Below are 27,987 nucleotides of genomic sequence, written 5' to 3' on the forward strand. Positions count from 1 at the left end.
GCAGGCCAGACCTTCCTCTCTCCTGCCTTCTACCTGCTAATGATGCAGGTGGTGGGGGCTGGAGTTCTGGTGTCCTGCTCAACCTTCCTTCTAGGTTCTAATTAAGGATAGTAAAGGAAGAACTTGGAGGGCAAAATGTGGCTCTTGGTAAAGAGATTGTGGATTTAAAATGTGAGATCAAATCAGTTAGGGAATTAGGTTAGGTCTTGCAATTATGTTTTGTTTTGCAGTAATTTGAGTTCCCCACAGCTACAAACCACTTACTAAATCAGAAAATATCCAGCAAAGAATGCAAAACAGTAAAAAATTCATCCAGTGATACAGGTATAAACTAGATGATACATAAGTCAGATCTGCCTTGGGCAGTCTGTTGAGACAGGTCTTCATGGTTTATCTTCTAGGGTGGTCCCCTGAAGGACTTCAATATGATAAGCAGCAGCTCAAGCATAGAAATAGTAGTGTTGGTTCAGCTGCGTGCTTTAGGGTGTGACTGTATTTGTAGAAGAAATTTAGGAGGGTATAAAACAAAGAGGTAAAAGCTTTGAAACAGACTAAGTGCAGTCAGTATTTTAGCAGTTAAAAGGCTGAACTGTGGCTAAGGTATATGCAGATTGGAGGGGGAGATAATTAATAATAAGGCATTATGATTGGGTGGGATAGAATTAAGTTAGGAGGAAGATAGTACAGATAAGTACTAGAGGATGTTTATACTTGTCTGGCAGCCAAAGCTTAATATGTATGCCTGTATTATGTATGCTGTTTCCAAACGTTAACTGTATAATGCATGATTACAACTGATACTAAAAATCAACACCTCCTTTAAACAAAAACAATGGTAGCACTACCCAAGACTATAGTAACAATGCTGAATGCCTCAACTGTAGAAGAAAATTTTCTCTTTGTGTGCTATATCACAATCCAAAGGTGCTGGTATCATGTTTTCACACTAACACTGTGTAAATACAATGATTTTGATAGTTGCTGAGCAGAGGGTGCTCCTGCCTTGCTCTGTTTTGTCTTGCCCAAGGCCTGCACACCCCCCCCCCCACCCCTTGCTCAGCCCAACTCCAGCTCTCCCTCTACCCAGCAAGCATGAGCTACTGCAGTCCTGGGTGGATTTTTGGCAGCAATCATCTGACCTCTTCCTCCCTCGGCAATCATTTGGCTCTTGTTCTTCTACCACTCTTGGGTATCTTTGCGCCTTGATTTAGGGAGGTGAAAAGCTAAGAGCAAAAGGGGGAGGGGGGGGAATAAAACAGTGACTGGGGGCCCACAGAAGAACAGTAAGTGACAGCAACGTTCTGGAAATGGGCTGTAGAAATGACAACCCAGCTGGGCTTCAGATGATATCAGACTCGAAAAATATAGGGCAGGTATATTGTCAGAGCCATCAGTTGTGCTGGACATAGTAAAGGAGTGCTGCTGCCCTTGGCCATCATGGTACCTCTGGGGTAACTCAGATGCTGGCTTGGTGCAACCCCTCCTTATGGGCAGGGAGGAGGGCACAGCCAGGCTGGGGGAAGAGCCCTATGGAACTCCTCAGGGACTTGTTTGTCTGCAGAGCCTGGGTTCCCACCTGGTTTGGTGACAGGGCTCTGGGATGAGGGTGCAAGTGCCTGTCTACGTCTGGAGCCCAAGTGGCAGGGGCTAGCTGGGAGCAATAGGCACTGCTGCCTGTGGGATACCTGCAATCCTAGTTGCTCATGGCAGTAGTCCCAGGACAGGGACATCACAACAGCAAGGATGGGATGTGACAGCCATGCTCCTTCCCACGGTGACCCATGCACTGCAGGGAATAGGAACAGCTGCCAAGAGGCACCCAGACATGGGCAGGGCTGGGAGCTCTGTGTAGGAAGGTCCTTCCCGGATGCTGGATAGGAGGTGAATGGGCTGTTTCAGTCTACCTGCTCTGGAATGTGCATGTCAGACCTGCGTAAGGAGACACCTTGTCTGCATAGTTTGGCTAATGGTTTGAAAGAAATATGCTCAGGTGTGCAGCTAGGTGGGCAGCCCAGGCAGCCACTGCTTTGATTTCCAGCCTATTGCTGAGCAAGCACTTATAAATGATCTCCAAGCTGAAACCATGCTTTTGGTTTTATGAGTTATAACCTGGACTAAAAGCCAGGAAAGGGGAAATGACTTCTTAAATGTGGTTTGGTTGTAAAATTGAGATCTGGGGCCAGAGCCTGATCTGCCAGAAAAAGGAGACTTTGTGCCGCCTTCAGTATCCCCAGGCGCTCTTGCTTGCTGGAACCTGAAGCTCAGAAGCAGGAGGTGATTCCTTGGGGAGTTAAAAGAAACACCGCATGCAACTAATCGGTGTAGCTCAGGTTGAACTGCTGCTGCAAAGTGAGGCATATACCTAGAACATGAAGGCTGTAGTCTGGAGAGAGTCCCTGGACAGCCTGGTCCCCACCACCACCCAGCTCTTCTCCAGCCTTCCTGACCACAGCACAGACAAAGGATCTGGACACTGAACTCCAAGGCAAAACAATACCAGGAGCTTGTTCACCTTCAAGGACAAGTGTGAAGGGGCATTTTTGCAGCTGGTGTTTCCTTGCCCTGCCAGGTAGATCTGCTCCCTTCTCTCTCTCCCACCTCCAGCACTTTCTGTTTGCTTGCAAACACGCCCATGATGGAAAGTCTTCCTTATTCCCTTTCTCTCACCCTCTTCCCTTTTGCACTGCGTAGGAGCCAATATAGTTCAGGACCCTGTATTTATGTGTGATGATTAGGTTACAAGAGTGACCAAGCAGGATTTAACGGATCCAATTCAAAGCTGCTTATCTGCAGTAACAAGGATACCTGCCCCCTTTGATGGGGGGACACTGGACAGGGCTGGTCTCCTGGATATCAGCTGGGAACAAATGCAACTACCTCAAAGCCCAATTAGCTGAAGACAGCACTGAGGAAAGAGCACAGTCTGAACTGCTGGGGAAGGGAGAGACAGGGGAGCGTGTGTCTCCAGGGCTATGCCACTGGATGTGAACCATGCATATGGACACACTGCAGCCACAAGTGCATCTCTGAGGGATTACAGGCACCCTGTGTTCACCTCTAGATCATGGGGAAAGTGGAGGGGAACAGAAGGAGAAGGTGGTGCCACTGGCTGTGACCAGGGGATTGTGTGGACTTGTAGAGACTTCTGGAGCCAGCAATAAAGGGCCCAGAGTCCTTGGCAGTGCAAACCGCTGAGTGCAGAAGAGCAGTCTGTAAGAACCAAAAAGTCATCCATCCAGACCTTGGCCCTGAAAAAGATGTGTGGCAGAGCACCCCTCTTCTTCCCCCAAAACAGTGAAGTGAAAAATAAATGAATCTGTGTGCAGGCCTGGCTCTGGCCCTGTGAGTGGGGAGGAAAGGGACTTATCCCTTCCTCAGTGCTCTGGAACTGGTGGGAGGAGAGGGAAGGCTGGAGAAAGGACACTTCTTTCCTGTGCCACTGGACTGCAGCTCTGCTGAGGGAAAGCACATGCTGCAGATGAGAACAGCAGGGACAGTGTGGGAAGTGGCAGAAGGCCCTGCTCACGGTGTCCCTGCTACAGCTGCAGCCAGTGGCCAAGCAGAGAGGAGCTGGGCACCCTAGACCAGACCGCCAAGGTGTGGAGGAGGGTCTGACTCAGCAAGGATCCAGGAAGCAAGGGCTCCCACAGGGGGAACTGTACGGAGCTGGCTGCGCTGACCAGATCACAGCCCACAGGGAACACAGAGCCCACCAGGGGGAAAGCGATCTGGTTCACCACCAATCCATGTAGGCCTGTGGACGTTGCTGTGCTCCAGCCCCAGTGGGGCACAGCAATAGCATGGGGGTGTCCTGCAGTGCAGGCTCAGTGGGAGGAAGTCTGGGCAGAACCATACAGTGAGCCACAAGGACAAAGCAGAGCACTAGACCTCTGTGGGTCCAGAAGCTGCACCAACAGCATGGGTGCACCTCACCACTGAGCAGAGCTGCTGCACCTCTGTGGCCAGGTGCAAATCAGGGGTTGGGAGACCCAGACGACACCACACAGGGCTGTAGGCACCAGGAGAAACAACAAGGAACTCCAGTGCATCCAGGCTCCCCAACACAGAGGAATCTATGCCTAAAGGTAAACGCTGCCTCCTCTCCTCCCTCCTGAGTCACCAGTAACAACTGCAGACGCACCATTTCTATCCCAAATTTCCATAGGCATTTCTAGTCAGACCAGTCCTATTGCCCCAGAGCTGGTAGCTCAGACAAGGCAGAAATGGCCCAGCAGGCAGGGTGCACCTATAGGAGTGCTCACAGAGTGAGCACAGGCACCATTGAGAGCTACCAAGAAACTCAGGTTGGGGGACAGTCATGCAGGCATGTGCTCAGAAACCCTCCCCAGCAGGCCAAAAGGGGCTTATATTTCCCCACATCCCATAAGCTTCTCCTGGCAAGGGACACATCCAGCCTCTAGGGAAAGGGGTGAAGGCTCCAGCACTGCACAGCCTGCCCATCATAAGAGAGACTGAGGATTTAACACTGGAGTATGTGGCTGTGACCAGAGTGATAGTTTCATGCACGTCCTCACTCTGCCACCTTGGAGTAGGTGCCATTTGGCATACTTTTAAAAACATTCCTTGTTTAGTGGTAAATACAAAACAATCAGAGGGAGCTTCATCCCAACAGCCCGATGATAGACAATACTGGGATTTTAAATAGTTGTAATGCTGCAGGAGGGTCATATTTGTTTTACATCCTTACAGCCTGTTAATCTTGCATTCCCAAATCACTGCAGGGAACAGTAAAACTATGGGTTTCCTGCTCTTCACAGGCAGTGGCACTTGCAGGATGTGCTTGAGGAAGCTGCCCAGAAGGATATGTGATATCAGAGCTCTGTCATGTGTTGGCTGCACCTACCCTACAAGACAAACTCATTTCTTGTGGTCCCTATCCCCCAATTATTGTGGCCAGGGGATGTTCTGAAGTCACAACCATGACCTTCCAAGCCCATCTGGTCCTTTCGAGGAAGGCAGGGCTATTGGAGAACAGTGCTCTCCCAGGACTCACCCTAACAAAGAGCTGGGGCCTGGGATAGTGTGCCTCCTGGGAGTAAGTGCACCCAAAGCTTACCTCCTCTGCAGTGCAGACAAGTGGCGAGACCCAAGAAAAAGCAGGTAGGTACTGCACTAAGTACTGCCAGTCTTTCACCAACTTCAATTAAGTGAACTTAGGGTAATGGGGCCCAATTATGGCATCTATCTGTAAAATTATAATGCTCTGGCCCATAAGTCCTGCAAATAAGCTACTGCAGTCAAACCAGAAACAATCAAACAGCTGACATCTGTCACCACTTTCATTCAAAGTGACAAAAAAATAATCAAATAAAGGTTGAGTGGAGGGCTTACTGTGTAAGCATTTACTTATTCAACAGAACAAGAGTATAACAAATCACTGCAGGTATCCTTCAAATATAAAATGGGTCCAAGAGTATTCATAACCTTTTTATTCTAAATTGCCAACAAGAACCTTGACAGAACCGAACTTTAAAATAATCCTAATTTTGCACATTCCAGTCAACATGTATTATTTTACATTGGTAGTACTTCAAATGGTGAAAATTCAGTATTTTGAGGAACATTCTTTTCAAAATCTGAAAGGCATTAATTTATTTCTAGACAAATACCATATCTGGTTTCTTAATTCTTTGTGTTTGTATATTTAGATCCCATTTTGTACTTTGTATCCATTTTTAGAAATATACTGCTTGATCCAAACATTTACAGTCCCAAACATGTATTTTTAGTGATTTAAACCATTCCTGCCCCCCCCCCCCCCCCCAACAAAGAACAGTTACATTAGAGATCTCAAATGTGTTTTAAGTGTTAGAAAACTACAAAACCCTAATGGAAACTAGACAAGCACTTAAATGTACTCTTTAAACTTCACCTGTTTGGTATTATGCATGTTTTAAGGAATTCACAGAGGATTCCCCATTATTGTATGACTTGAAGCACCATGGACCCATGTGACAAAGTTAAGGCTTACGGCTTGAAGCTGCAAAGGCGTGATCAGGATGCTTTCTAGGAAGAAGACAGAAGTCTCTGTAAATGACAATGTAGTTTAAAACCAAAACTGTCCACTTTACAGACCCTATGTGGACAAACTCAGATGCTGACAAGATAAAAAGCAAAAAGCACATGCACAGAAAAAATACTTCTGGGTTTGGCTGATCCAGATAATTTTAATTAAACATTATGCAGTAGGAAGTCTCAGCCTCTTTACAGGCTGGAGAAACTCTCAGAACTTACTTTATGCTCTCCACGCTGTAACAGGCCCTCAAATATGACTTCGCTAGCTACAGATGTTATGACCGCAGCTTACTGTGGAGGAAGTTTTCTGCATCTCCCCAGCAAACAACCAAATGTTCTCACAAATGTCCAGTAAAAGTTCCACAGAAATCATGCTAGACACCGTATAATCCTGAGAACAGTAATATCTAGTGTTGCTTTGCAGATGCAAGACACACGCTTATGGTGCAGGGTAGAAATTCCTGGAAATTACCCTGTTGTGTGGTTCCTGACTTCCACTGAAATGGGACTGAAATTATGGCTCCTGCTACACCAAGGCCTGAATTCACACAAATCTGCCATTTTTGCAGGGCATTTCCTCTCTCCTCTGCCCTCCCCCCCCCCCGCATAATTGCATACCTTCGTTTACAGTTGGCACAAAACTCTGAAGGGGCCTCTTTTGCAAATGGACACACTTGTTTTAAAGCATCAAGCTAAGGGACAAGATTTTAGTGGTATGTGCAACCCCCCATGCTGTTCTGTTTCCCACTATCACTTCTCTGATTAGGAACCTAATCAGACCCTACACCTCCTCTACTTAAAATCACTCCCCTTCCCCACCCCCATCCCTTAAAACCCATCACCACTTCAGAAGAGTTCTCCTGCTGTTTCCAAATCACTGGAGCAAAGAGAACAGCTTCACAGATCGTCAGCGCTGCCATTTGACAAGTGAACCAACAGAGGCTTGCTGATTCCTGCGTTTCTTCCTGTTAACTACTCACTGCTGTCTAAGGAGGGAAGATTTCCGAGTTGGTGCTGTGTAAATTTATCAGTCCATTTACTCAGTAACAGTAACAAAGATCACCAAATGAAGATGAGGGTAACTTATGAAACAAATGTTTGGGAAAAAGATTTGGCAACCAAGGACGTTTTTACAAACTCAAATGTTGCGAAAACACGTCATGCTGCAACAGCCAAGTCTACAGAGTCCTGACATCAGGTCCAGAGAATATCTGCCATCCGAAGGAGCTCTATGGTCCTAGAAAGGGAGCCATTTAGTGCTGGGTGGAACAAACTTCCAGGGGGAAGAGACGCTAATACTCCAAACTCTGAAAAGGGCAAGACACATTTTTGGCACAAGATGGAGAAAAATACAAGAGTTTCCTCCACTCCCCCAAGTGAGAGTGGCCTTTGCTGAAGCAGCACTTGTCACCTTGGCAACGAGGCTTATCTACAAGTGACATTTTAATTTGGTTTGGCAGATTCAACCTGACCCTATGACAACTGCAGTCACTGGCTTGTGCAGAAGCCATGCCTGCAAAGCCCGGAGAGTACTGGGTTTAGTTGCTCCAAGTGGGAAACAATACGGCCATTCCTCAAAGCACCTTTAAGCTTTTGCTTTGCTGCTAATGGCAAATAATGGTCTCTGATTTCAGCATCAGACACTTCAACAGGGGAAGCTCCCTCCCTCCTCCAGACATAGCTTGATAGTTTTTTCCCCCAGTAGTGCTGGTTTAAAGAGCCCTAGTTTTACCCCTGCTCTGACTTAGCTGAATCTGACAGTGAGCAGAGTTGCACAAAGCAAGGAAATAATTTGGTTTAAGTGGGGGGGTAAGTGGGGGGTGAAAGTGGTTAGCGCAGATGGTGTGGAAGGACTTGTTTAGAAAGACAGAGCCAAAGTGGCTGGGGAGCGGTGCTGCTTAAGTTGGACCACTGTAATGAAGGGCTTGTCAAGAATATGAAATAATACAGACAATGCTTCAAAGAAAGTATACAGAGGATGATCCAAGCATCAGATTCCTTCAGAAGCTGCTCTCAGGGAGGCAGGTGTTATATACTACCCCTCCTGTCCATGCAGTGGTGGCCATGAAGCACTGCTGCAGCCAGAGATTTCAGCAACTGTCACCATCTACAGATGTTACAGTGCCAAAACCACATGCATAGTACTTACAGGCTTTCCATGATACAGCGTATGGGAAGGACTCAGGCGCACGTACTCTTGAAGGCAAGCAATTCTTTTGTTCAAAGGTGGTACTGGAACTGAAAGACTTCAGTTACTTCTCCTGACAAATGCACTTGCTCAAATTTATGCATTTTACTATAGAATGGAGGAGAGCAGGGATATAAGGGGATGGCACTTTGCCACTTGGAGGTGGTGGTGCTTAGAAGAGCTATATACGCTCTAAACACTAGGAAGTTTTCCAAAAAGTGTAACAAGTGAAACAAGATAGCACTGTTGTCACCCCTTATGGAAGGAGAGAACTGCAGAGCTGTCAAGTGCAGGACTGTTGCTGCGTATGGGCTCAGACAAACCTTAAAACATGCTTTGGCAACTCTGGTGGTGCCATCACATCTTGTATACAGCCTGCAATCACGATCCACTGTTGGATCAATGAAACCAGTCAAGGCAGCTCCACTGAGTTCGCAGCTGGCCATTAAGCTCCTCACTCCCCCAAACCCAAACTGCAATTACACTTTGCAAAGGGCAAGAGAGGGAGATTTCTGCTAACATAGTGCCCTAATGCCAGCACATCTGCCAAGTCTAAGGTGACAGGAGGTCACAAGGGACTGCTAGCTAGCCATTAGCTCAACAGAAGCCCAGTAACCATTTGAAAAGGCTCCAGAGGGAAGCACCTGGCCACATTTCCAAAGTCAGCAAAAAGGCTCAGCACCTTTCTCCCCTGCACATTGGCCAGACATCCATGAACATAGGCCTGAACATAGGCCACAGGCAGGAAGAGCACCCTGCCACATGCATACAAGAGCAGAGACTATCTGTGTTACTAAGGGCTTCCTTCTCTTGTACAGGCCAGTCATATGAGAAAGCAAGTAACACTGAACCAGCACCCTAAGAACATTCACTGTTAATCAGTATCCCTCCTTCCAGTGCTTTGCTGCTAATGGCAAATAATGGTCTCAGATTTCAGCATCAGACACTTCAACAGGGGAAGCTCCCTCCCTCCTCCAGACATAGCTTGATAGTTTTTTCCCCCCAGTAGTGCTGGTTTGCAGAGCAGCAAAGTCAGACCATGTCCAGCCATCGAGGCTGGGTTGGGAGTAGGCTGCAATATTCCTCTATACAAAACATTCTTGTAAGGAATCAAACTTGCATTCACTACCTGTTTATACCAGAGTTGGTCATGCCCCAAACAAAAGGAGAATCTGACTGCTCCAACGACTCTGAAAAAGGAAACAGATGTTGTGGCTCAGAACTAAGAAACTCCAGCAACCGCCATCAGATCAGGAATATCTGTCATATTTCTACATGTTCAAGAGGGAGTAAAAGTTGATTAGATTAATGATGACTGTGTCTGCTTCACTGTCATTTAACTGAGGAACATAAAAGTTACCATGTTTCCATTGTCACCATTGCACATAAGGTACAAAAGCTTATATGGGAAGGAGCAAATGCTTGGAAATATATCTCCATGCCAGTTATGGCAGGCATGTTGAATAGTTCTCTATACCAGGAAAAGCCCGTGGGGTGGAGAGATGCATGTTTTTAGGAATGAGCATAAGCAAGGTGTCCTACAAGTAAGACCTAAGTGAACAGCATCTCTGGACTCACACTGTCCCAAGTGGAGTTGAAGGACAGGACCAGGGAGAAGGCAGCAGTGTGTCAGGTGGGGAACTTCCTCACCTGTTTCCCAGTCTTCATCACATGGAGGTGCCTGCCATGTGCTCACAGCATTCATCTGCTCTCTCTGGAAGCCAGAGGACTGATTCACTTCAGGAAAAGAGAGAACTCAGTGACTAGCAGTCAATCCTGCTTCAGAGGCATTAAGTGCTTTGGATCAAGCTGTAAAACATCTCTTGGCTTTAGAGGAAACCCTGCACAATGCAAACAGGGTTAGGTATACCCAGGAGCCAGGTATTGATCTGAAATCGAGCAACTTCGAATTTGCCTTTTTCAATGAACAGGAAAAGACTCTGCCCCCTGGAACTTTGCAGCAGGAATGCTCGAGCAAAGAGGAAACCTGCTTACAGGCATCACTGCTAGCCTCAGTGCAACTCTACAGAACATAGAAAACTATCTATCTGCTCTGTAGTGTGGCAATAGTTGAAGAGCCACTGCAGGGGATGTAAAAAAAAGACACTGCATAGCTCAGGATACCTTCCTGATTTTGCAGGTTTTGGACAGCCCCCATCCCACCTTGTCTCACCGGGCAGGAGACTGAAATCTGAATTGTATGGCATTGAAGAAAGTGCAGCAGCAGTGCAGCCTAGAAGAGGAATTGCCCATTTCTTGGTGGGAGTGAACTATTCAGGTTGCCCTGGAGGAGAACAGCTGCAGGGGTTTCCATAGCTTAGACACCTGTTTGGTAGAAATAAACTTTTCACATGGCACCAGTGGTCAAGCTTCAAAAAAGGGAGATCAGCTCTACAAAAAGAAGCGCCTGTCCTTCTGGTCCTTAAAGCATCCCAGCTCCTGCTGGAGGTACTTCAACATGCTCAGTCTAGGGTACAACCTTCTTATTCAACAAGCCTGGTAACAAAATATGTGTAAGGCCTACCGGGAGCATCTGCAATATTCTCATGAACCTACCCAATAAATCAAAGCAAATAAGACTCAAGTTTCCCCAAAGCCGCTGTGTCACATAAAACTACAGACAATAATTTGACTCCCACTTTTCGGTTATTCTATGAGCTATCTTTACAAACAGGAGACCTCAGTCCGCAGGGTGAACAAATGTCTCAGAGCATGGGTGGTTCTCTTACCTATATCTTGCTCAATGAACCCTTTGTCATTGCACTTTGTTATGTGATCGCTGAGGTCAGCCTGAGGAACTAGATGGCGAGCGTTGAAGGGGCACGTAGCCAATTCCTTTGCAACCTCAGGGTAGCTCTAGACAAGGGAAAACCAAAATCATGTGCCATATCTCTCAAGTTCACTTATCTCTTGCTAATCCATAGGAAAAAAACCCAAGGATATTTTGGCAATATATTGTTCAGACACTAAAAATGCAAGGGGCAACTAACATGACTGTTCTTTAAAACACAATTCACTGAGAAACTGAGCCATCCTTGAATTGACAGAAATGAAACATACGCTCAGCTAAACTCCCTACAATTTACTGCAAAGCTGGCAATATGGCTGTGTGGTTTAAAGCACAGATGAAATGATTTTAAAAAACAATAGGGGAGAGATGTTAGGCAAATCTAAACCATTCAGGCAGATAAGCAGGCACAAAGGCAGAGAAATTCCTTAAACCTTTCAAAACAGCTAGGGAGTTGTTAGCATTCCACCTGCAGACTTTGGTGCTACAGGATTACCATTCAAGTAAAACTTTATCACAGACACAGATTCTACTGGCAGTGCTCAGCTGTCACTGCAGTAAATTAGCCTACCCCCTGCAAATAATACAGCCTTTATTGGGAAAAGCACAACTTTGCCACTGTCCCAGTGCCTGCCTGGTTCTGGCTGATGCAGCTCTGCTCGTAGGGATCAGACTTGCACCTGAGGCAGAGGCACCTTGTATAGACACTGCTTGAGGCAGTATCTCCTCTGCTACTGCTGATACGTGACTGCAGCACAGGCTGCAGGCACATCCAAGGCAGTTGCCATTACCCAGTCTATACAGCCAGGGTTGCTGTGTCCTCAGTGTCCATCATTTGCTTCAACTTCGCTTAAGTGAGCTATTCTGGCCGCACACCAGAAGCTTCTCAATGCTAACGCAGTTCAAGCTGAGAGGATTCAACTTGCTCTGCTTGCAGTGTCCCCATTTGTGTGGCAAGGCTGCATTCTGCACAAAGCAATGGAAAGTTGAGGCAGGTGGAAGCGTTTAATTGGATTTTATGCATAGGGTATGCAAAGGAAATTCAACAAGCTACCAAGCAAGAACAACAATCTCTGCCCAGATGCTTGCCACTGCAAATAATCACACAGTGGCATCTTCAGATGGATCAGATGAGAATCCCCAAGCCCTTCTTCTGCTAATTACTTACAGACACCAACTGCGTCTGATTGGGGATCACTATCTCACCTCATCCTCCTAACTAGCTAAGCTTGCCAAAACTGTCTGGTCATCAGTTATGCAACACAAGGACAAAACCAACATGGTTAAAAGTCTACTTGCCACATTGTTCACCTAGCTCACAAGCACATTCTTGCCAAAATTTGCAGGGGGTCAACAATGAAAATTTCAGCCCTCTTGAATGTTGGAAAGATGGAGGCACTTGCCACTTAGCTCTGCCCACCACCTGCACTAGTTACTTAATATTTTTTAGGGCTCTAGTTCCACCAGAATGAATTGTTTATAAGTACTGATACCAGGACACACACCCTACAACTGCATCTTAACTGGAAGGTACAGCACTGTTATACTATTTTAAAAACACATTGGCAAATTTACTGGTAAACTTAAAGAGGAACAATTGGGTTTTAAAAGGTCTCAGCAAAAACCCAAAGCTCAGTCGGATGCTAGCACTTGACAAGTTTAAAGAAAACAAACCACGATGACAACAGAGAAGAGAGGAAGGAATGCTTCCTATTAAATGATTGGTATTCAAATTCTGGATAAAAGATGGAGAGGGGAAAAAACCCTCTCCCATATGTGCCGAGCCCAGGATGTGTAGTTTCTGCCAGATGCACATTAAATAGTTATTAGCAAAACAAAAAAACCCCACCCTGCTATGCAGCTGCATTTCCAGCACTTAAAAAATGAATTGCAACATCGCAACAATTCTACTCTGACTAGCCAGAAGGGGTGCACATTACTCAAGACTGAGTTCTCTCTTCAATTTAGTGGGAAAAAAGTATCTGACCTCCATGTGAGCTGCTGGAAGAGACCAGAATTTCCTCCCTGACCTAACCATGAAGAATCTCTATCTCCTTTCAATAGAGCCACACCAGTCCTGGGTGAATTAACATGTGCTTGAAGCTATTACTAAACAAATGATAAAGTTATATGAAATAAAGGCTAAACAAGGCTATTTGTCAGGAACTTACTCCAGCCAGCCAGCAAATGCAACAAGAATGAGAACATGCACGTCATATTTACATGTACAGAATTACTGCCATTCAGTGCCTTGTTTGGCAGTCCAGCTTACCTTCCTACACTTTACAAGATGATAGGGAAACCGACAGGCTCTGATTCGATGATGTTTATTATATGGACATTGTATTAATCTGTCTGGATCCAAAACATCTAGTAGAACGGAAGAACAGGGAGAAAAAAAACTAGTTAGAAAGACAAGATCTAGCATCACTAACACAGTGAAGTGGGGAAAAAAACCATACCACATCAGGGCTGTGATCTTAGGGAGTTAAACCAGTTGTTCTTAGTTTGAAACCATTCATTAAGGCAGGCACCTGTTTTGCATAACCAAACAAATTCATTTTGAAGTTTGCAGTGACTGGTATGTTAGTCAAAACAGACAGAGAATAGTCAGAAGCACCATATTAGGTAGGTAACCACACTTACTTAAAGTGAATGAGGACAGCAGTACTTTTCCAGCTATCTTAGAGGAGAATCAGTGGGATGATGACACACCCACCAGCGCCTTCAGGAGCATTGTCAGTCTGAACCAAACCTTTTTTGATCAACAGCTAGTTTTGCTGGAGGAAGAATGCCAGACAATTTAGTTTCGTTTCTGAGGAAGCAGCATGCCTAACATGGTGCACATGACTTCTAAGTGAAATTTTTCATAAGTCATGCAATTATTTAGGAGCTGAGGAGTTACTAAATTGGCTAAAACATCTAAGAATCTAGGCACTGAACAGTAAAGCAGCATGGGTGCATGCATACACGATATAAATTTTTTATCTATCTATAGATAAAATATATTAAAACATAAATACATCTATTAAAACACCCACATTTCCATATTCTCAGTGAGGAACAGAGGCAGCCAGAAAGAGGCACAGGTCCCCCGCTGCTGCCTGTGGATCTGTTTGTGGGGTACACACAAGGGAGCTAGACCAGGCTTTTTTCACCCTTTCTGCTCTGCCACTCTTCTTGCACAGGCTTTTAGCACATCTAGGATTTCATTACACAGTAGCTTAAACAGATCTAAGTATGGGCTGCTGCCGTTCAGCCTCTCCCCTGCCATCACATCCCCTTCTCTTACAGGTGCATTGGTGCTTAGCTGTCTCAACAGCCAGGTCAGGGAGCTATATCAGCCCATGGGCTGACAGCTAGTTAAGACATTGTTGCAGAAGTCACACAGAGTGGACTTCATGCCGTGAGCCGCTAGGAAGGAAGGATTAACCTAATCCTTCTTTACATCTCAGCTATTATGGAACTAGCCATTAGCCAGTTTAGGTCACTAGAACAGCTGAAAACTAAACACTTCTTCATCATTAAGAAGGATTGACAAGCTTTGTACTGGTTCAGCTGCCCCTGGAAGACCAATCAGAAGTGGTTTCTCTCTGTGAACTGGCTCAACACAAGATCAGACCAAGTGCATTACCAGTAAAAGGAAGGAGACAGAGGTGAGTACCAGGGGAAGAGGAAAGCCCTCACCACAGTACATATAACAGCAAACACAAAAATCACAGGAGCTGGCTTGATCGGGTAAACAGATGTAGTTAACACAAGAATGCAATGAGCAAAGCCACCGGGGCACCACAGTGATGCCATGTGCCAATGAGATCCCCGTCCCTTAGCCATACTGCATGCAAACACAAATGCACAACAATCCTACCAAAGTATGTCTGGAGTCAGCTGAGACAATAGCTACAGGCAGGAGCAACGCTTTACCCAAATTAAGTCACTTTATTCAGATGCTTCCTAAAGGCCAGACCGCATCCACACCAGAAGCATGCCTGGCGTGGTAACCACATATAACATTGGCCTAGTTAAAATAATTAGCAACCCACTAGAACCTTTTTGGCTCAGACACAGAGACAGACCCAAACCTACTGTGGCGTGGCTGGGCTGGGCCGGGCCGGGGCCTGCCTGCAGCAGAAGACAGCAGCCACCTTCCCCTTCCCCTTCCCCTTCCCCCCTGCGAGACTCCACCCCGAGCCTCACCGAAGTCATCCTCCAACTCCATGGTAAAGGGCTCCGCGGAGCGCTGGGCCTGCGGGGCCGAGAGAGCTCGCCGGGCCGGCGCCGGGGCTGGGGCCGAGGCCGAGGCAGCCGCCGCTCCTCCGGTAGTAGCGGCCGCGTGCCGCTCGGCCCCTTTGCGCCTGCGCGGCTGTTTCCTAGCAACCGCCCCCCTCCCCGCGCGAGGCCCCTCCCGTCGGGGAGCAGTTGCCGGGGCAACGCCGCGGCCCCGGTCTCTGTCGGGCGCCATCGTCCGCGGCCCTGGCCGTGCGGGGGAGCCCGGCTGCTGCAGGGCAAACCACGCTTCGGGTAACGCCGGCCTGGCGCCGGGGCCCTCCTCGCCACCGGTGCCCAAGATGGGGCCTGAAGACTCGAAACCCCTTCCCTGGGTAGGGAGAGTGTGTCCCTGCCCTGGAAGTCTTGCAGGAGGCTGCCGCTGAGAAGGAGCTGGAAGGTGGCTGAGGGCATGGTGGAGCCATGCACCGTGCAGCCCTGGTGGGTGGCCTGACCTGCTGGGCTGTTTTCAGCTGTTTGGAGCAAGGTGACTTGGTTGCCCCACTTGATTTCTGCCCCCACAGGTCTCTTACCTCAAAGGCTCTGAGAAAAGAGCCAGCTTTGAACGAAGGCCACGTTTTTACACCCTGCTTTTGGGCACATGCGACACGGGAGGAAAGAAACCTGAGGTTTTACTGTCAAATGAAATCAGAGAGCCCTGCTGCTTCCTCTCCTCACATTGCTGGGTTCAAACACATTCACCTTTGTCTTAAGATTGCCTCATTTTGCAACCAAAATATAAATGTTCAGTGGATGTAGAAATGAATGGAGAGATACTTTTTCAAAGCAGAAGGCTGGCCATGCAGGGGCCTGGATTCTGCAAACCACCACCCAGGTCCCTTCAGCTGCAGGATGGGGCTAGCAGCCAGAGCACGTCATCTTCCTGAGCACTGGCTCGTGTGGACAGGGCTCAAAAGCAGGTCGAGAGACCTGGAGGCCTCAGGAGGAAGCAGGTCGAGGCCTGTGGAGTGGGACACACTGGCCTGGAGAGCATTGATGTGGGCAGAAGATGGCTGGTTACAGGGTTCATGAGCTCCCCAGTGGCATGGACATGCTCTGGTCCATGAGGGGATCCCTGTCCTGATGTTACGTAGTGTCTTTTAGGGATGAGGGAAGGAAACCTGAATGACTGGAAGAAGAGGTCCGTTTTCCACTGCAACATGGTCTTGGCTTCTCCCTCCAGTCCCCCTCTTTTCCCAGGGCAAGAAGAGACAATGAACATCTGAAAAGAGTTTGCTGCTCTTTGGAGGTCAGTGTAGACTCCAGTGTGCTGCTCCCGTGCAAAGTTTCCTGGTAAAAACAGGCCAAGAGCATCACAACACGGCCATGAGGACCTCATACATTCCCGTCCACCATGCAGACTTTGATACTGCTCACGAAGCGCTTCTGGAGCAATTTGACTTCCAGGGCTGCATCTCTGCCGCAACCTTTCACTGGTTCCAGTGGGGCTCTGAGCTGGAAAGCCCCTCTCAGAGGGACACATTTGCAGCTAGTTCAGCTGAATGTAGGACCATGAACTGAAGACATATCCATGGAAAGGCCTGCTGTTAGTCTGAAACTCTGGCTCCCTTACACTGCCCACTCTGACACAAGGAACAATCCCTAGAGGTGTTGTGAAATCTCTCCAGGAGGCCTGGACAATCAAGGGGTCTCATCACTGTCCCAGGCAAGTGATTGGTCTCCTAGGGTCCCAGTGGGGTGCCCCCAGCTCTATTCTCCTCCTATGCATGTGAATTTGAAAGCCTGGAGGGAGATTTTCAACTGAGACACATCCCCATCCTGGCTCCTCTTGGGCACTGGAAAGTCTCCTGCCGCTGTCTCTCCTCAGCACTCTCAGAGCCTGATTATCATCCCCTAGAGCTGAAGGATCTGGAGTCCCTGCTGAAGGTGAGTCACTGCTGTGCTGATGTACCTAAGGCCCACTGAAGCCATGGTTTACTTTCTGGATGACTGTCCCCTCTGGGCTTGTGTTGCTGAGATGCCTCTTCATCTTCCATTTGGTCATCCATGAGAAAACAAACTCCTCTACCGTGTTGTCTGACTGCAGCAAATCTGTTGTAGATGCCAAGTTAGGGGACACAGCTACTCTGGTCAGATACAAGTACTTCAGGACAAAGGGCAAACCAAGAGATTACAGAGCCTACAGAGAAAGTCGACTCGTGCTTACGCTGCTGGGTAAGTCACACACACTGAATATTTTTACTGCATAGTCTTCCTGGCATTCATCATGCTGTGAAGTTTATATCCATGACAGCGATATTCATGATCACTGCTCTGCCATATGCTTCATCAACACACACGCCTGACTAGCATTGTGGCCAGCATTTTTTTAAAAAACTTGCTTTGCATTGGCATGTCCTCCTATACATCCCCACTCCATCTAAAGTGACTTCCTGTTGCAGCTGAACAGGTTTTCTCAGTAGTGAGACAAGCAAGGGACGGGAGGGTGGATGGCTTCTGATTTAGAACCTAGGTAGTTTTTCTGCAAAGAAAACACTACTTTTTAATTTTCTCCCTCTAAATGAGATTTTGGGAACCATTTGCTGTAGAGCTGAAAACCTTCTCTTCTCCTCCATCGTTCTGCCTCTACTTCTGTCCTCCCTGGACAATATATGCTCACAGCCCACATTTCCTCAAGGCAATCCTTCCTTGGAACTGACTTCAAATGAGGAGACTCATATGGATGTGAGCAAAAAGAATTGACCTTCAATCCCCTGATTTCCTTGAGGGGAAAAAGATACACTGGAGGGTTTCCCACTGTTTTAGTTAGAAGTTACTAGACAAGGTTTTCTGGCAGTAGGTCCTGCCCTGCCTAATTTAATTCCAGGAGGTAACTGAAGATTTACAAATGCTCTCTGGTAGTAGCAACAGCAGAGTCATCTTAAGGTACAAGAGATAGTGCGTTTATGGAATCATAACAGTAGATCAGGAGAACAGTGTAGGCTTCTCTTGAATGGAAATATTAACAAAGGACATTTTCAAGCACCGAGAGGGTTGCCTCTTCCTGTCCTTTTATCTACAAAAAATATGTAAAATCTTAAACTGCTTCCAGAAGCCTGAGATGGACTAAATCTGTCAAAGGACTGAGAAGTCTCCCTTACAGTGGTGTATTTCTCATCTGCACTAATGCAGATCATAAAACAACTCTGACCATTATGTAAACCCAAGGGTTTACACACAGGAATGACCCGTTTTATCCCCATTTCCAGAATGTTCCCCAGTCAAGGAATGATTGACATGTGTCTTTCGTGCCTGTCCTGAGCTGTTTGTTGGTCTGCAGAATCTAAAGCAGCCACTGCTGATACAAGGACAGGCTATGCTCCCTTCTCAAAGCAACTGGGAGAACTTCTAACAGGAAACTGTCTCTTCAGGCACAGGTCACTTGGTGACAGAGCACACATGACTTCTGCAAAACTCACCCTGAGTTCTTGGCATCTTGCCTTGCCTTCTCCTTTCTTGTTTCCACATTTGGTCTTCACCTCTTCTTTTTTCCTGAAGAAAAGGCAAGCAGAAGGGAAAGCAGCTCCTTGCTTGCTGACAGTCTGTGCCGACAAGCTTTGAAGTGCTGAATACTATGTGCTGCTCTCCAACCATGGGGACAGTGAAAAGACTCTCCCAAATTCAGGGGTACGTCTTGTTGTGAATTCAAGAGACGTCATGAACACAGCCAGCCTCTTTGGCAAGGAAGCTGAGCCATGTGTGTCTGTTCCCTTCTTAGACTGATTAGCACCTGCCCCCACAGCAGACCCTGCCCACAGTAGGAAGATCTTTCCAGTGGGGGACATGTTTATATAGATGAAGTTCTCCAGCAGAACACATTTTCCTGACTTGCATTTGAGCTTTTGCTTGCAAGGAGCTGGAAGATGTGTGTGGAGAAAGCTGGCAGTGTCTCTGCTACCAAGCCAACTGCCAGTTAGGGCTCTGGGAGGTTCCTGCATCATCATGCCTAGGAATGTCCTAAAGCAGTTCAGAAGCTCCCCTTCCTCAGCTGCAACCCTCTATGCAGTCTTTCCTGCTGGTGACAGCACTGCTTTGGAGAGCTTCTGGACTCCCCTTAAAGAATGATTGGCCACAACCCTCTGCCTCTCTCCTTGCCCTCAGTGTCTCTCCAGAAACTTCACCCAGGAAGCCCACAGCATAGATGGAAGGAGGAGGACGATGTGCACTGTGAGCCTATTAACCTCATTCTCACTCCTGTGGTTCTCTGGGACCATTTTCTACCTGAGCCTTTCCCCCCCAGCACAGCAACATCCAGAGCAAGAGCAATTCCTTTTCCTCACCTACTCAAGACCTTCTGGGGCTGCTGCACTCCCAGGGCCATCCACAGCCCAGGCTCCTGAAATGAGCTTGGGAGTGGCCACACACCCCTTCTGTACACGTGCACCAAGGCCAAGAGGGCATTTCTGGACAGAGGCTCAGCAAAGCTGGGCCTGATGGCCAAGGGCTCAGGAGGAGTCATGGATGCCTTCAACACCTGCAAGTGACAGTGCCTGAAGGAGGCCCACTGCACTCTGTCCCAACCTCCCCTGCTTTGGGAATGGTGAAGGCTCTCCATGTAACCCACGAACCCCTAACTTCCCCAGAGAAACGCCCGTCCTTCTGACTGTGTGTGTCTGGAGTGTCCAAAGAAGGAAGGACCACACAGGGACAGTTAACAATCATTGTGTTAACAACCACTGCACAACCATCCCCAAAAACCTCCTCCCAAAAACTACCCCTGAGCAACATCTCTCTTGGGAGAGCGTCTGCAGGGGAGAGGATGAGACAAAGGCACAGCCTGGGATGCAGCAGAACTTTAATGAGTCAAAAGAGGGAAATGAGGTCACTCTGAGTGGAGATACTGGTGCAAGGAGAACCAGGAGCAGACAAGTCTGTGACCCACGGCTGTGGCAGACATCCCGCCAGGTGTCCATCTGCCTGCCCCATAGATGGAGAAGGGCAAGCAGGTCCTCCCTAGGCTGGCTTTGTGGGGCTCACAGCGCAGGGGAGCACAAGAGAAGAAGGACACGGGAGGGAAAGGAGGGAGTGGAAGAGGGGAAAGGCAGGCATGGGCCGTGCTTTCGGAGAGCCCCGGCTGGCCCTGTCCTTTTGCAAGGGGTGCTGGGGTTGCTCAGCCCCTCGGAAAGCAACACCACAATGCTCCGTCCCCAGTCCGGTACCATCTTGTGGGTCCCTGGGGGCCTTTGCCAGGGCCATCGCCAGCACCTTTAGCAGGGGAGGCACCTCATGCCGCAGTAGCGGCTGCCGAAGCTGGAGAGGCCAGAGCCCCCGGAGGAGATGGGCACTCCCTCAGAGCTGAGGATGCTGCCAACGGCGGCAGAGGTGGAGGACCCCACGGCGGTGCTCTGCGGGAAGGAGCTGAGGATGGGTCCGGGCAGGGTCACCACCACAGGGGAGGGCTGGATGACGACGGTGGAGTCCTGGCACTGCCTGACGCAGGGCTCATTGCAGCTGTTGGCCAGCGGGGTCGGGCCGCAGGGCTGGCATGGCGCACATGGCAGGCACTGGTTGTAGCAGGACATGTCTTGGGGCTGGAGGTGCACCTGGGAGAGAGGGCAGGGGGAAGCAGAGCCTGAGGGTGGGTGAGGAGCAGCCTGTCACACCACCACAAAGGACTCAAGGCACCCACTGGAGATGAGAGCTGGAGACTGTGTAAGGAGGCCCACAGGCTTCTCCTTTCCCTCAGAAGAGCCCTGCTGAGAGCAACCAAGCCCAGGGAGATCTCCACCTAGCCCATAGCTCAGGAGACACCTCAGCCAAGACCCAGCCATGGCACACCTTCTGCCCCCTACCCTCTCCCATGACAAGCCGTCCCGAGACTCCACATGGAACAAAGGGGCAGGTATGGCCTGAGAAATCCCCAAGAAGGAGGAGGACAAGGAGGAGGAGGAAGACAAGAAAGGGCTTCAGACTCACCTTGTTCCCAAGGAGATGGAGGTGAGAGGAGTGGACGAGAGAGTGAGGAGAAGGGCCTGCTTTTATACTGCTCCTGCTCCACCCCAGGCCCACAGTCACTGCACGCGGGCAGTAATTTTCCAGCAGGCTCACCTCCAAAGCAAAACATCCTACCTAATGGCACAGGTTGTGTTTTAGTTCCGTCAATGCTGTCATTTCATTTCCTCATTTCTCACATGCCTGGTCCGCGATGCAGGATCATTTCATGTGCTGGGATGAGAGGCCAAAGGATATCCCAGGCAGAATCGTGTCAGTGTGGGCAGAAGACGAGCCCAAGTGCTGGAGGGGTCCCGTGCAGGCAGGGGATGTTGGCTTGGGGCAGTGAAGTGCAATTGTTTGCAACCCCCTTTGCCGGAAGACGCCCAGCTCGGCCCCGTGCTGCGCACGTCAGCAGAGGACCCCAAGGGTTCCTCTTTTAAGGACATGCCACGTGCTTCTCTCTCCTCCCTCTCCCTCAGCTCGCTCCAGCAATCGCTGGCCATTGCATCCCTGGGCAGCCAGGCTTTGCCAATGGTTTCAGCTGTCTTCCTCTTGATGCCCTTTGCTCCGGGAGAACAGTTGCCAGGCTGTCTAAGTATGCAGGGCTGGGGTTAGGAAGGCCAAAGCCCACCTGGCGTTGAATCAGCAAAGCATGTGGAGGGCAACAAGAAAGTCTTCTTCCAGGTAGGTCAGCAGCAAAAGCAAGGCCAGGGCAAAGGCAACCCCAGCGTTGAACGGGGCAGCTTCCCGGGGGAATCCCGGGGGATATCCCCCGAGGGGATACAGGAAAGGTGGAGATACTCCAAGACTTCCTCGCCTTGGTCTTTTCGGTAGTATTTGCTGTACAGAATTTGGGCTCCTGCCATTCCTCGGAACGTCTGGAGCAGGGAAGACTTACTCACAGTAGAGGAGGATCACGTCTGGGAACATGTAAACAGATTGGACTGACCTGGTGTCACTACAAGGCTGCCCTCAACTCCCTTTGAAAGTCACAGCAGTCCCAGAATGCATCTGAGGACTGGAAGAAAGCCAATGAGCCTCCTGTCTTCAAGAAGGGCATGAAACAGGAGCCGGAGAATGACAGGCCTGTCAGCCTCACCTCGATCCCTTGCAAAGGTGATGGAGCAAATCATCCGGGAAGCCCTTTCCCAAGATGAAAGGACAAGAAGGTGATTGTGAGTGGTCAGCATGGCTTTATGGAGGGCAAAGCAGGCCTGACAAACCTCATGGCCTTCTTTGAGGACGTGCCTGGCTCCGGTGGGTGAGGGAAGTGCAGCAAACGCTGTTAATCTCATCTAACCAAGGCTTTTGACGCTGTCTCCTGTAACAAGCCTTACAGACCAACTGACAAAATGCAGGCTAGGGAAGAGGGCAGTGCAGGGGACTGAAATCTGGCATGGCTGCTGGCCTCTAAGGGTTGTGATGAGTGGCACAAAGTCCAGGTGGAGGCCAGTCGCTCTTGGTGCACTGCAGGGACCCAGACTAGGGTCAGTATTGTATAACCCCTTTTTTAATGACCTGCAGGGTTGGAAGGATTACACCCTCAGCAAGTCTGCGGATGACACACCACTTGGGGGAGGAGGGCGTTGATACAGCAGACAGCTGTGCTGCTGTTCAGAGGGATGTCAAGAGGGTGGAGACATGGGCAGACAGGAATTTCATGAGGTTCAGCCAAGGGAAATGCAAAAACCTCTTTACGCACAGTCCTGCAGTGGGGGAGGAAGAACCTCATGCATCACTGCAGGCTGGGGCCAATGGGCTGCAAAACAGCTTTGCAGCTGAGGACGTGGGTCCTGGTGGACACCATGAGGCAGCCCCGCGCCCTTGCAGCAACGGCATCCAACAGCATCCTGGGCTGCATTAGGAAGAGGCTTGCTATCAGATTGCGGAAGGTGATCCCTCTTCTCTGCTCAGCACTGCTGAGACCACAACTGCCATGAACTGCGTCGTCCTCGTGGCCCTTTAGTACGAGAGAGGCACTGCCATACCGGAGCCCAGCAAAGGGCCACACAGACAAGTAAAGAATATTAAAGCAAAGCTCAGCTGGCTTTGAGTCTTGCAAGGGGCATCCAGAGAAACAGGCGAAAAGCATCGAGAGCAACATCCACCTCTACAAGAGTAGCTGAAGACTGATGGAGGAAAATGTGGGCCCGCTGCTGACTGGGGCAGCTGATTTCCTGACGAGTGGACAGAGAGCAAGCTGGCGGAAGTCAATGCCCTCTCTCTCTCAGTCTTCACCTACGAGGCCTCCCAGGCTGCTGTGCCTTCTGAAAGAGTCGAAGGAAGGAGGGGGAGCCTTCCCAGCAGCGGGTGGGCATCAAACCAAGGACTGCCTGAGACAAGTCGACCCGTACAAGCCAGCTGATGTGCTCCAGGGCAGGGCTGCTGTACAGGTGGACCTAGACCGGCTCGAGGAATGGGCCCACAGGAGCCTCATGGCATCCAAGAAGGATAAATGGCAAGTCCTGCACCCGGAAAGGAAGAACCTCTTGCATCAGTACGGACTGGGGACTGAACTGTGCTATGAGCACAGACCTCCTCTGGGCAGATCTGCCCACGGGGGCAGGCTCAGCAACGGAGAGAGGCTTGGAGGGTGGAAGGGAGCAGATGCAGAGGCCTCATCTTCCTGGCCAAAGAGACCAGGCTGTGGTGAGGAGCTCTCCTGAAGACTCTGCAGAGGGAAAGAAAGGCTTGCATAAAACATCTCCCCACCGGCTGGGACTCATCCCTGGGTCCCAGGCAATACATCTTCTCCTGGCATTAGGGCACGCCTCCTCCCATGCCCCAAAGGCCTCCTCAGCCTGAAGCACAAATCAGCACCACTGGGGAGGCAAGAAGAGTTCCTCCAGCTCCCCAGGGAGTGACGGCTGGCAGGACCCTGCAGTGCCACGTGCCTGAGGATGCTCAGGGAGGGGATGTGCTCAGAAGGGCCCTGCGTACAAAAACAGCTCTCGGACTACATCAAGGAGGCCATGCACTTCCCTGCCCTGCAGACATGGAGGCAGCTGGGACGCGTCCCAGGAGGGCAAGGGAATGCCTTCAGTAGGCAAGCTTCCTGGGATAGACTCTCCCTACCCATGGCGAGTCACGCTCTAATTTTGGATTGGCCCTGTGTCAGCCTTTTGGTGTGAGGCCAAGCCAGGAGTGTGTGCTGTCTGCAGGTCCGTGTCCCGCGCAGGGCTGAATTCCCCTGCGGCCAGGGCAGTTCCATCCCGGCCCCGGGAAAACGAGCTCTGAGCACTGGGCTATGCCCAAGTACGCAGCTCCAGGAAGCCCTAGTGGCCATTGCCCTCAGCCTGACCTTCTTGCCCGCACTCCCGCAGCTTGGGGGGCTTGCAAGATGGTCAGCGTGTTTGGAGAAGTGGCCAGGCCTTTGTGTGTCCCGCAGGTCAGGGTCCAAAGCCTGCGGCCAAAGCGCATGGTGTTGTGAGGAGAGTGGGAGGAACAAGATGTTGTCCCGAGCCCCAACACCCCCCTCAGGTAGTGAGGAAGAACCCAACTCCACGGGGCTCCGCTTGGGGCTTGTCTTCTGGGGCCGTACTGATATGTTCCTGCATGGGAAATCCTTGGGCTTCTCATCCCGGTACTCGAAAGGAGCCTCCGTGGCCGAGTGGCCATGTCAGAAATGAGGAAATGTAATGGCAGCGTTGACGGAAACCAAAACACAACCTCTGCCATTAGGTAGGATATTTTGCTCTGGAGGTGAGTCTGTTGGGAAATTACTGCCCTCGTCACCACTACTGCCCTCGTCACCATTACTGCCCACAGTCACTACTGCCAGGTGACTGTGCACCTGGGGCGATGCAGGAGCAGAATAAAAGCAGGCCCTTCTCACTCTCTCATCCACTCCTCTCGCCTCCATCTCCTTGGGAACAAGGTGAGTCTGAAGCCCTTTCTCCTCCTTCTCCTCCTCCTCTGGCATTCCTCAGCCCATACGTGCCCCTTTCTCCCATGTGGAGTTTTGGGACGGCTTGCCATGGGAGAGGGAAGGGGGCAGAAGGCGTGACATGGAGAGAGGCTGGGGCTTGGCTGAGGTGTCTCCTGAACTTGGGTAGGTGGGGATCTCCCTGGCCTTGGTCACTCTCGGCGGGGCTCTTCTGAGGGAAAGGAGAAGCCTGTGGGCCTCCCTACACAGTCTCCAGCTCTCATCTCCACTTCGTGCCTTGAGTCCCTCGTGCTGGGGTGACAGGCTGCTCCTTACCCATCTCCCCTGCTCTGCTTCCCCCCGCCCTCTCTCCCAGGTGCACCTCCAGCCCCAAGACATGTCCTGCTACAACCAGTGCCTGCCATGTGCGCCATGCCAGCCCTGCGGCCCGACCCCGCTGGCCAACAGCTGCAATGAGCCCTGCGTCAGGCAGTGCCAGGACTCCACCGTCGTCATCCAGCCCTCCCCGGTGGTGGTGACCCTGCCCGGACCCATCCTCAGCTCCTTCCCGCAGAGCACCGCCGTGGGGTCCTCCACCTCTGCCGCCGTTGGCAGCATCCTCAGCTCTGAGGGAGTGCCCATCTCCTCCGGGGGCTTTGGCCTCTCCGGCTTCGGCAGCCGCTACTGCGGCAGGAGGTGCCTCCCCTGCTAAAGGTGCTGGCGATGGCCCTGGCGAAGGCCCCCAGGGGACCCACAAGATGGTACCGGACTGGGGACGGAGCATTGTGGTGTTGCTTTCCGAGGGGCTGAGCAACCCCAGCACCCCTTGCAAAAGGACAGGGCCAGCCTGGGCTCTCCGAAAGCACGGCCCATGCCTGCCTTTCCCCTCTTCCACTCCCTCCTTTCCCTCCCGTGTCCTTCTTCTCTTGTGCTCCCCTGCGCTGTGAGCCCCACAAAGCCAGCCTAGGGAGGACCTGCTTGCCCTGCTCCCTCGATGGGGCAGGCAGATGGACACGTGGCGGGATCTCTGCCACAGCCATGGGTCGCAGACTGCTGCCTGCCCCTGCTTCTCCCTGCACTGGGGCCTCCACTCGGATCAGCCCCATTTCCCTCTTTTGACTCATTAAAGTTCTGCTGCATCCCACACCATGCCTTTGTCTCATCCTTTCCCCTGCACACGCTCTCCCAAGATGGCCAGGGAGAGAGATGTTGCTCAGGGGTGGTTCTGGGGGGATGGTTGTGCACTGACTGTTAACACAGCCTTGCTTTGAGTATCCTTAGTCGTGCATTGGGTGACCCTCTGCTTTCTGAACTTCTCTACCTATGTGGGGTATACGGGGATAGAATCAGCCAACGTAGTTCAGTCACTACCATAACTTTGTCGTGTACACCTTTTCTTTTTCCTTGGTGAGCTCAGCCTTGTGAAGCAAGTAGTCAGGAGTGGGGGGGGAAGAATGTGTTCTTGACAAGGCAGAGGCAATACCTTCCCTGGAAAGCCTCGGAGAACCGGTCCTAACCACAGCATGGAGATTTAGAGTTGCGGGGTGAGGAGAAGACCAGGTGGAAGATAAAAGCTTGAGAACAGTAAGGGAACATACTGCCACAGCATCTTTGGGAAAACATTGTCCCAACAGCTGGGGTCCACGGGTCTTGTGGTCTTCTAGCCGGTGCAGCAATGCTTTTTGCAATCTTGTTTCCTTCCACGGAGCATTCAGGAGAGCTCCTGCACGCTACCCGTCTCCTCAGCCGGGACGCTCATTGCCCTCACAGCCCTCCTCCTCATTGCTGGCCCTATCCCCAGTGGGCAGAGGCACAAAAGGCAGGCCTGGGAACATACGATCACAGCATAATCAAGTTGGAAAGGACCTCCAGAGGTCATCAGATCCGACCCCTTGCTCCAAGCTCAGTCAGCCACGAGCGTCCAAGGAGGGTTACTGCACAGCCTCCCCAGGCAACCTGTTCCACTGCTTGACTCTCCTCTTGGTGAAAACCATTTTCTTCCTATCAAGTCCAAACCTCTCATCTTTCAACATGAGCCCATTGTCTCTAGTCCTCCAACCACACGCTGCCACAGTGTTGAGCCTGGATCTGTCTTCTAGGGGACCTCACCACAGCTACTCCAAAGCTGCTCTTCGGTCTCCCACCAAGAGAGCGTCTTCTCTTCACGCTCAGCAAGCTGGACCAAGTGCTACAGCTCCTCACCATCCTGGACACCCTCTGCTGAACTCATTCCACTTGGTCAAGGTCTTTCTTACATGACACCTTTCTTGTATTTAGAGCAGCGGTTTAGATGCCATCAGGTGAGTGCTGAGCGGAGTGGGATACTCGCTACCCTCTATCTCCTAGCTCAGGTCCTGCTCATACTGCCCGGGATGCTGAGGAAAGCCCTTGATGTCCAGGAACAGTGCTGGGAGTCCCACTTGTTTTGATGGGGTTACCACACAAGCACCTTTTCCTGGCCCTGCTTTTGGGCTGCTGCTTCTCAGGGGTGGAAGCATGTGTGGAGAGACAGGGTCTGTTGCTACCAAGCCAGCTGCCATTGGAGGCTCTGGACCACGCCCAGCTGTGTCCTGCAGCAGTTCAGCTCCTCTCCTTCCTCAGCTGTGAGTCTTTCTGCAGCCTTTGCTGCTGGTCACTGCACTGCTCTGGAGAGCTCCTGGACAACCCTTTGAGACACCCAGCCCACACCCGCTGCCCCTCTTCCTGCCCTGAGTCTCTCCCTGCCTCCCTCTCCCCAGAAACTTTTCCAGGAAGCCCTGGGCACAGACAGCGAAGGAGCGGGGCAAGGAGGACATGCACTGCCCGTGGGCCTGTGGGGTGTGCTGACCCCAGCAAGCACTAAGCGCCCACCAGCTTTTCTCTTAATCTGCTGTCCCAGTGCGACGGGGGGAGAATTGGAAGAGCAAGAGA

The 27,987-nt window shown here is 50.4% G+C and overlaps 3 protein-coding genes across 3 annotated transcripts; 1 reads left to right on the forward strand and 2 right to left on the reverse strand.

Annotated features, from left to right (window-relative positions):
* Positions 1 to 7,328: 7,328 nt before the first annotated feature.
* On the reverse strand, positions 7,329 to 15,326 carry LOC140662636 (gametocyte-specific factor 1-like). The gene is made up of 7 exons (XM_072886205.1): positions 15,210 to 15,326; positions 13,285 to 13,382; positions 10,954 to 11,080; positions 9,875 to 9,961; positions 9,354 to 9,414; positions 8,202 to 8,268; positions 7,329 to 7,343 (listed from the first exon to the last, which is right to left on the reverse strand). The coding sequence occupies exons 1-7, from the start codon at positions 15,229 to 15,231 to the stop codon at positions 7,329 to 7,331; spliced, it is 477 nt and encodes a 158-aa protein (XP_072742306.1). The 5' UTR covers positions 15,232 to 15,326.
* A 5,159-nt stretch (positions 15,327 to 20,485) lies between these two features.
* On the reverse strand, positions 20,486 to 20,800 carry LOC140662637 (feather keratin 1-like). Its single transcript, XM_072886206.1, has one exon. It carries the CDS (start codon positions 20,798 to 20,800, stop codon positions 20,486 to 20,488), a length of 315 nt encoding a protein of 104 aa, XP_072742307.1.
* A 4,213-nt stretch (positions 20,801 to 25,013) lies between these two features.
* Positions 25,014 to 25,789, forward strand: LOC140662367 (feather keratin 1-like). Its single transcript, XM_072885754.1, has 2 exons — positions 25,014 to 25,089; positions 25,473 to 25,789. The coding sequence occupies exons 1-2, from the start codon at positions 25,014 to 25,016 to the stop codon at positions 25,787 to 25,789; spliced, it is 393 nt and encodes a 130-aa protein (XP_072741855.1).
* Positions 25,790 to 27,987: the final 2,198 nt, after the last annotated feature.

This window comes from Ciconia boyciana, chromosome 22 (genome assembly GCF_034638445.1).
Source record: "Ciconia boyciana chromosome 22, ASM3463844v1, whole genome shotgun sequence".
Lineage (NCBI taxonomy): Eukaryota > Metazoa > Chordata > Aves > Ciconiiformes > Ciconiidae > Ciconia > Ciconia boyciana.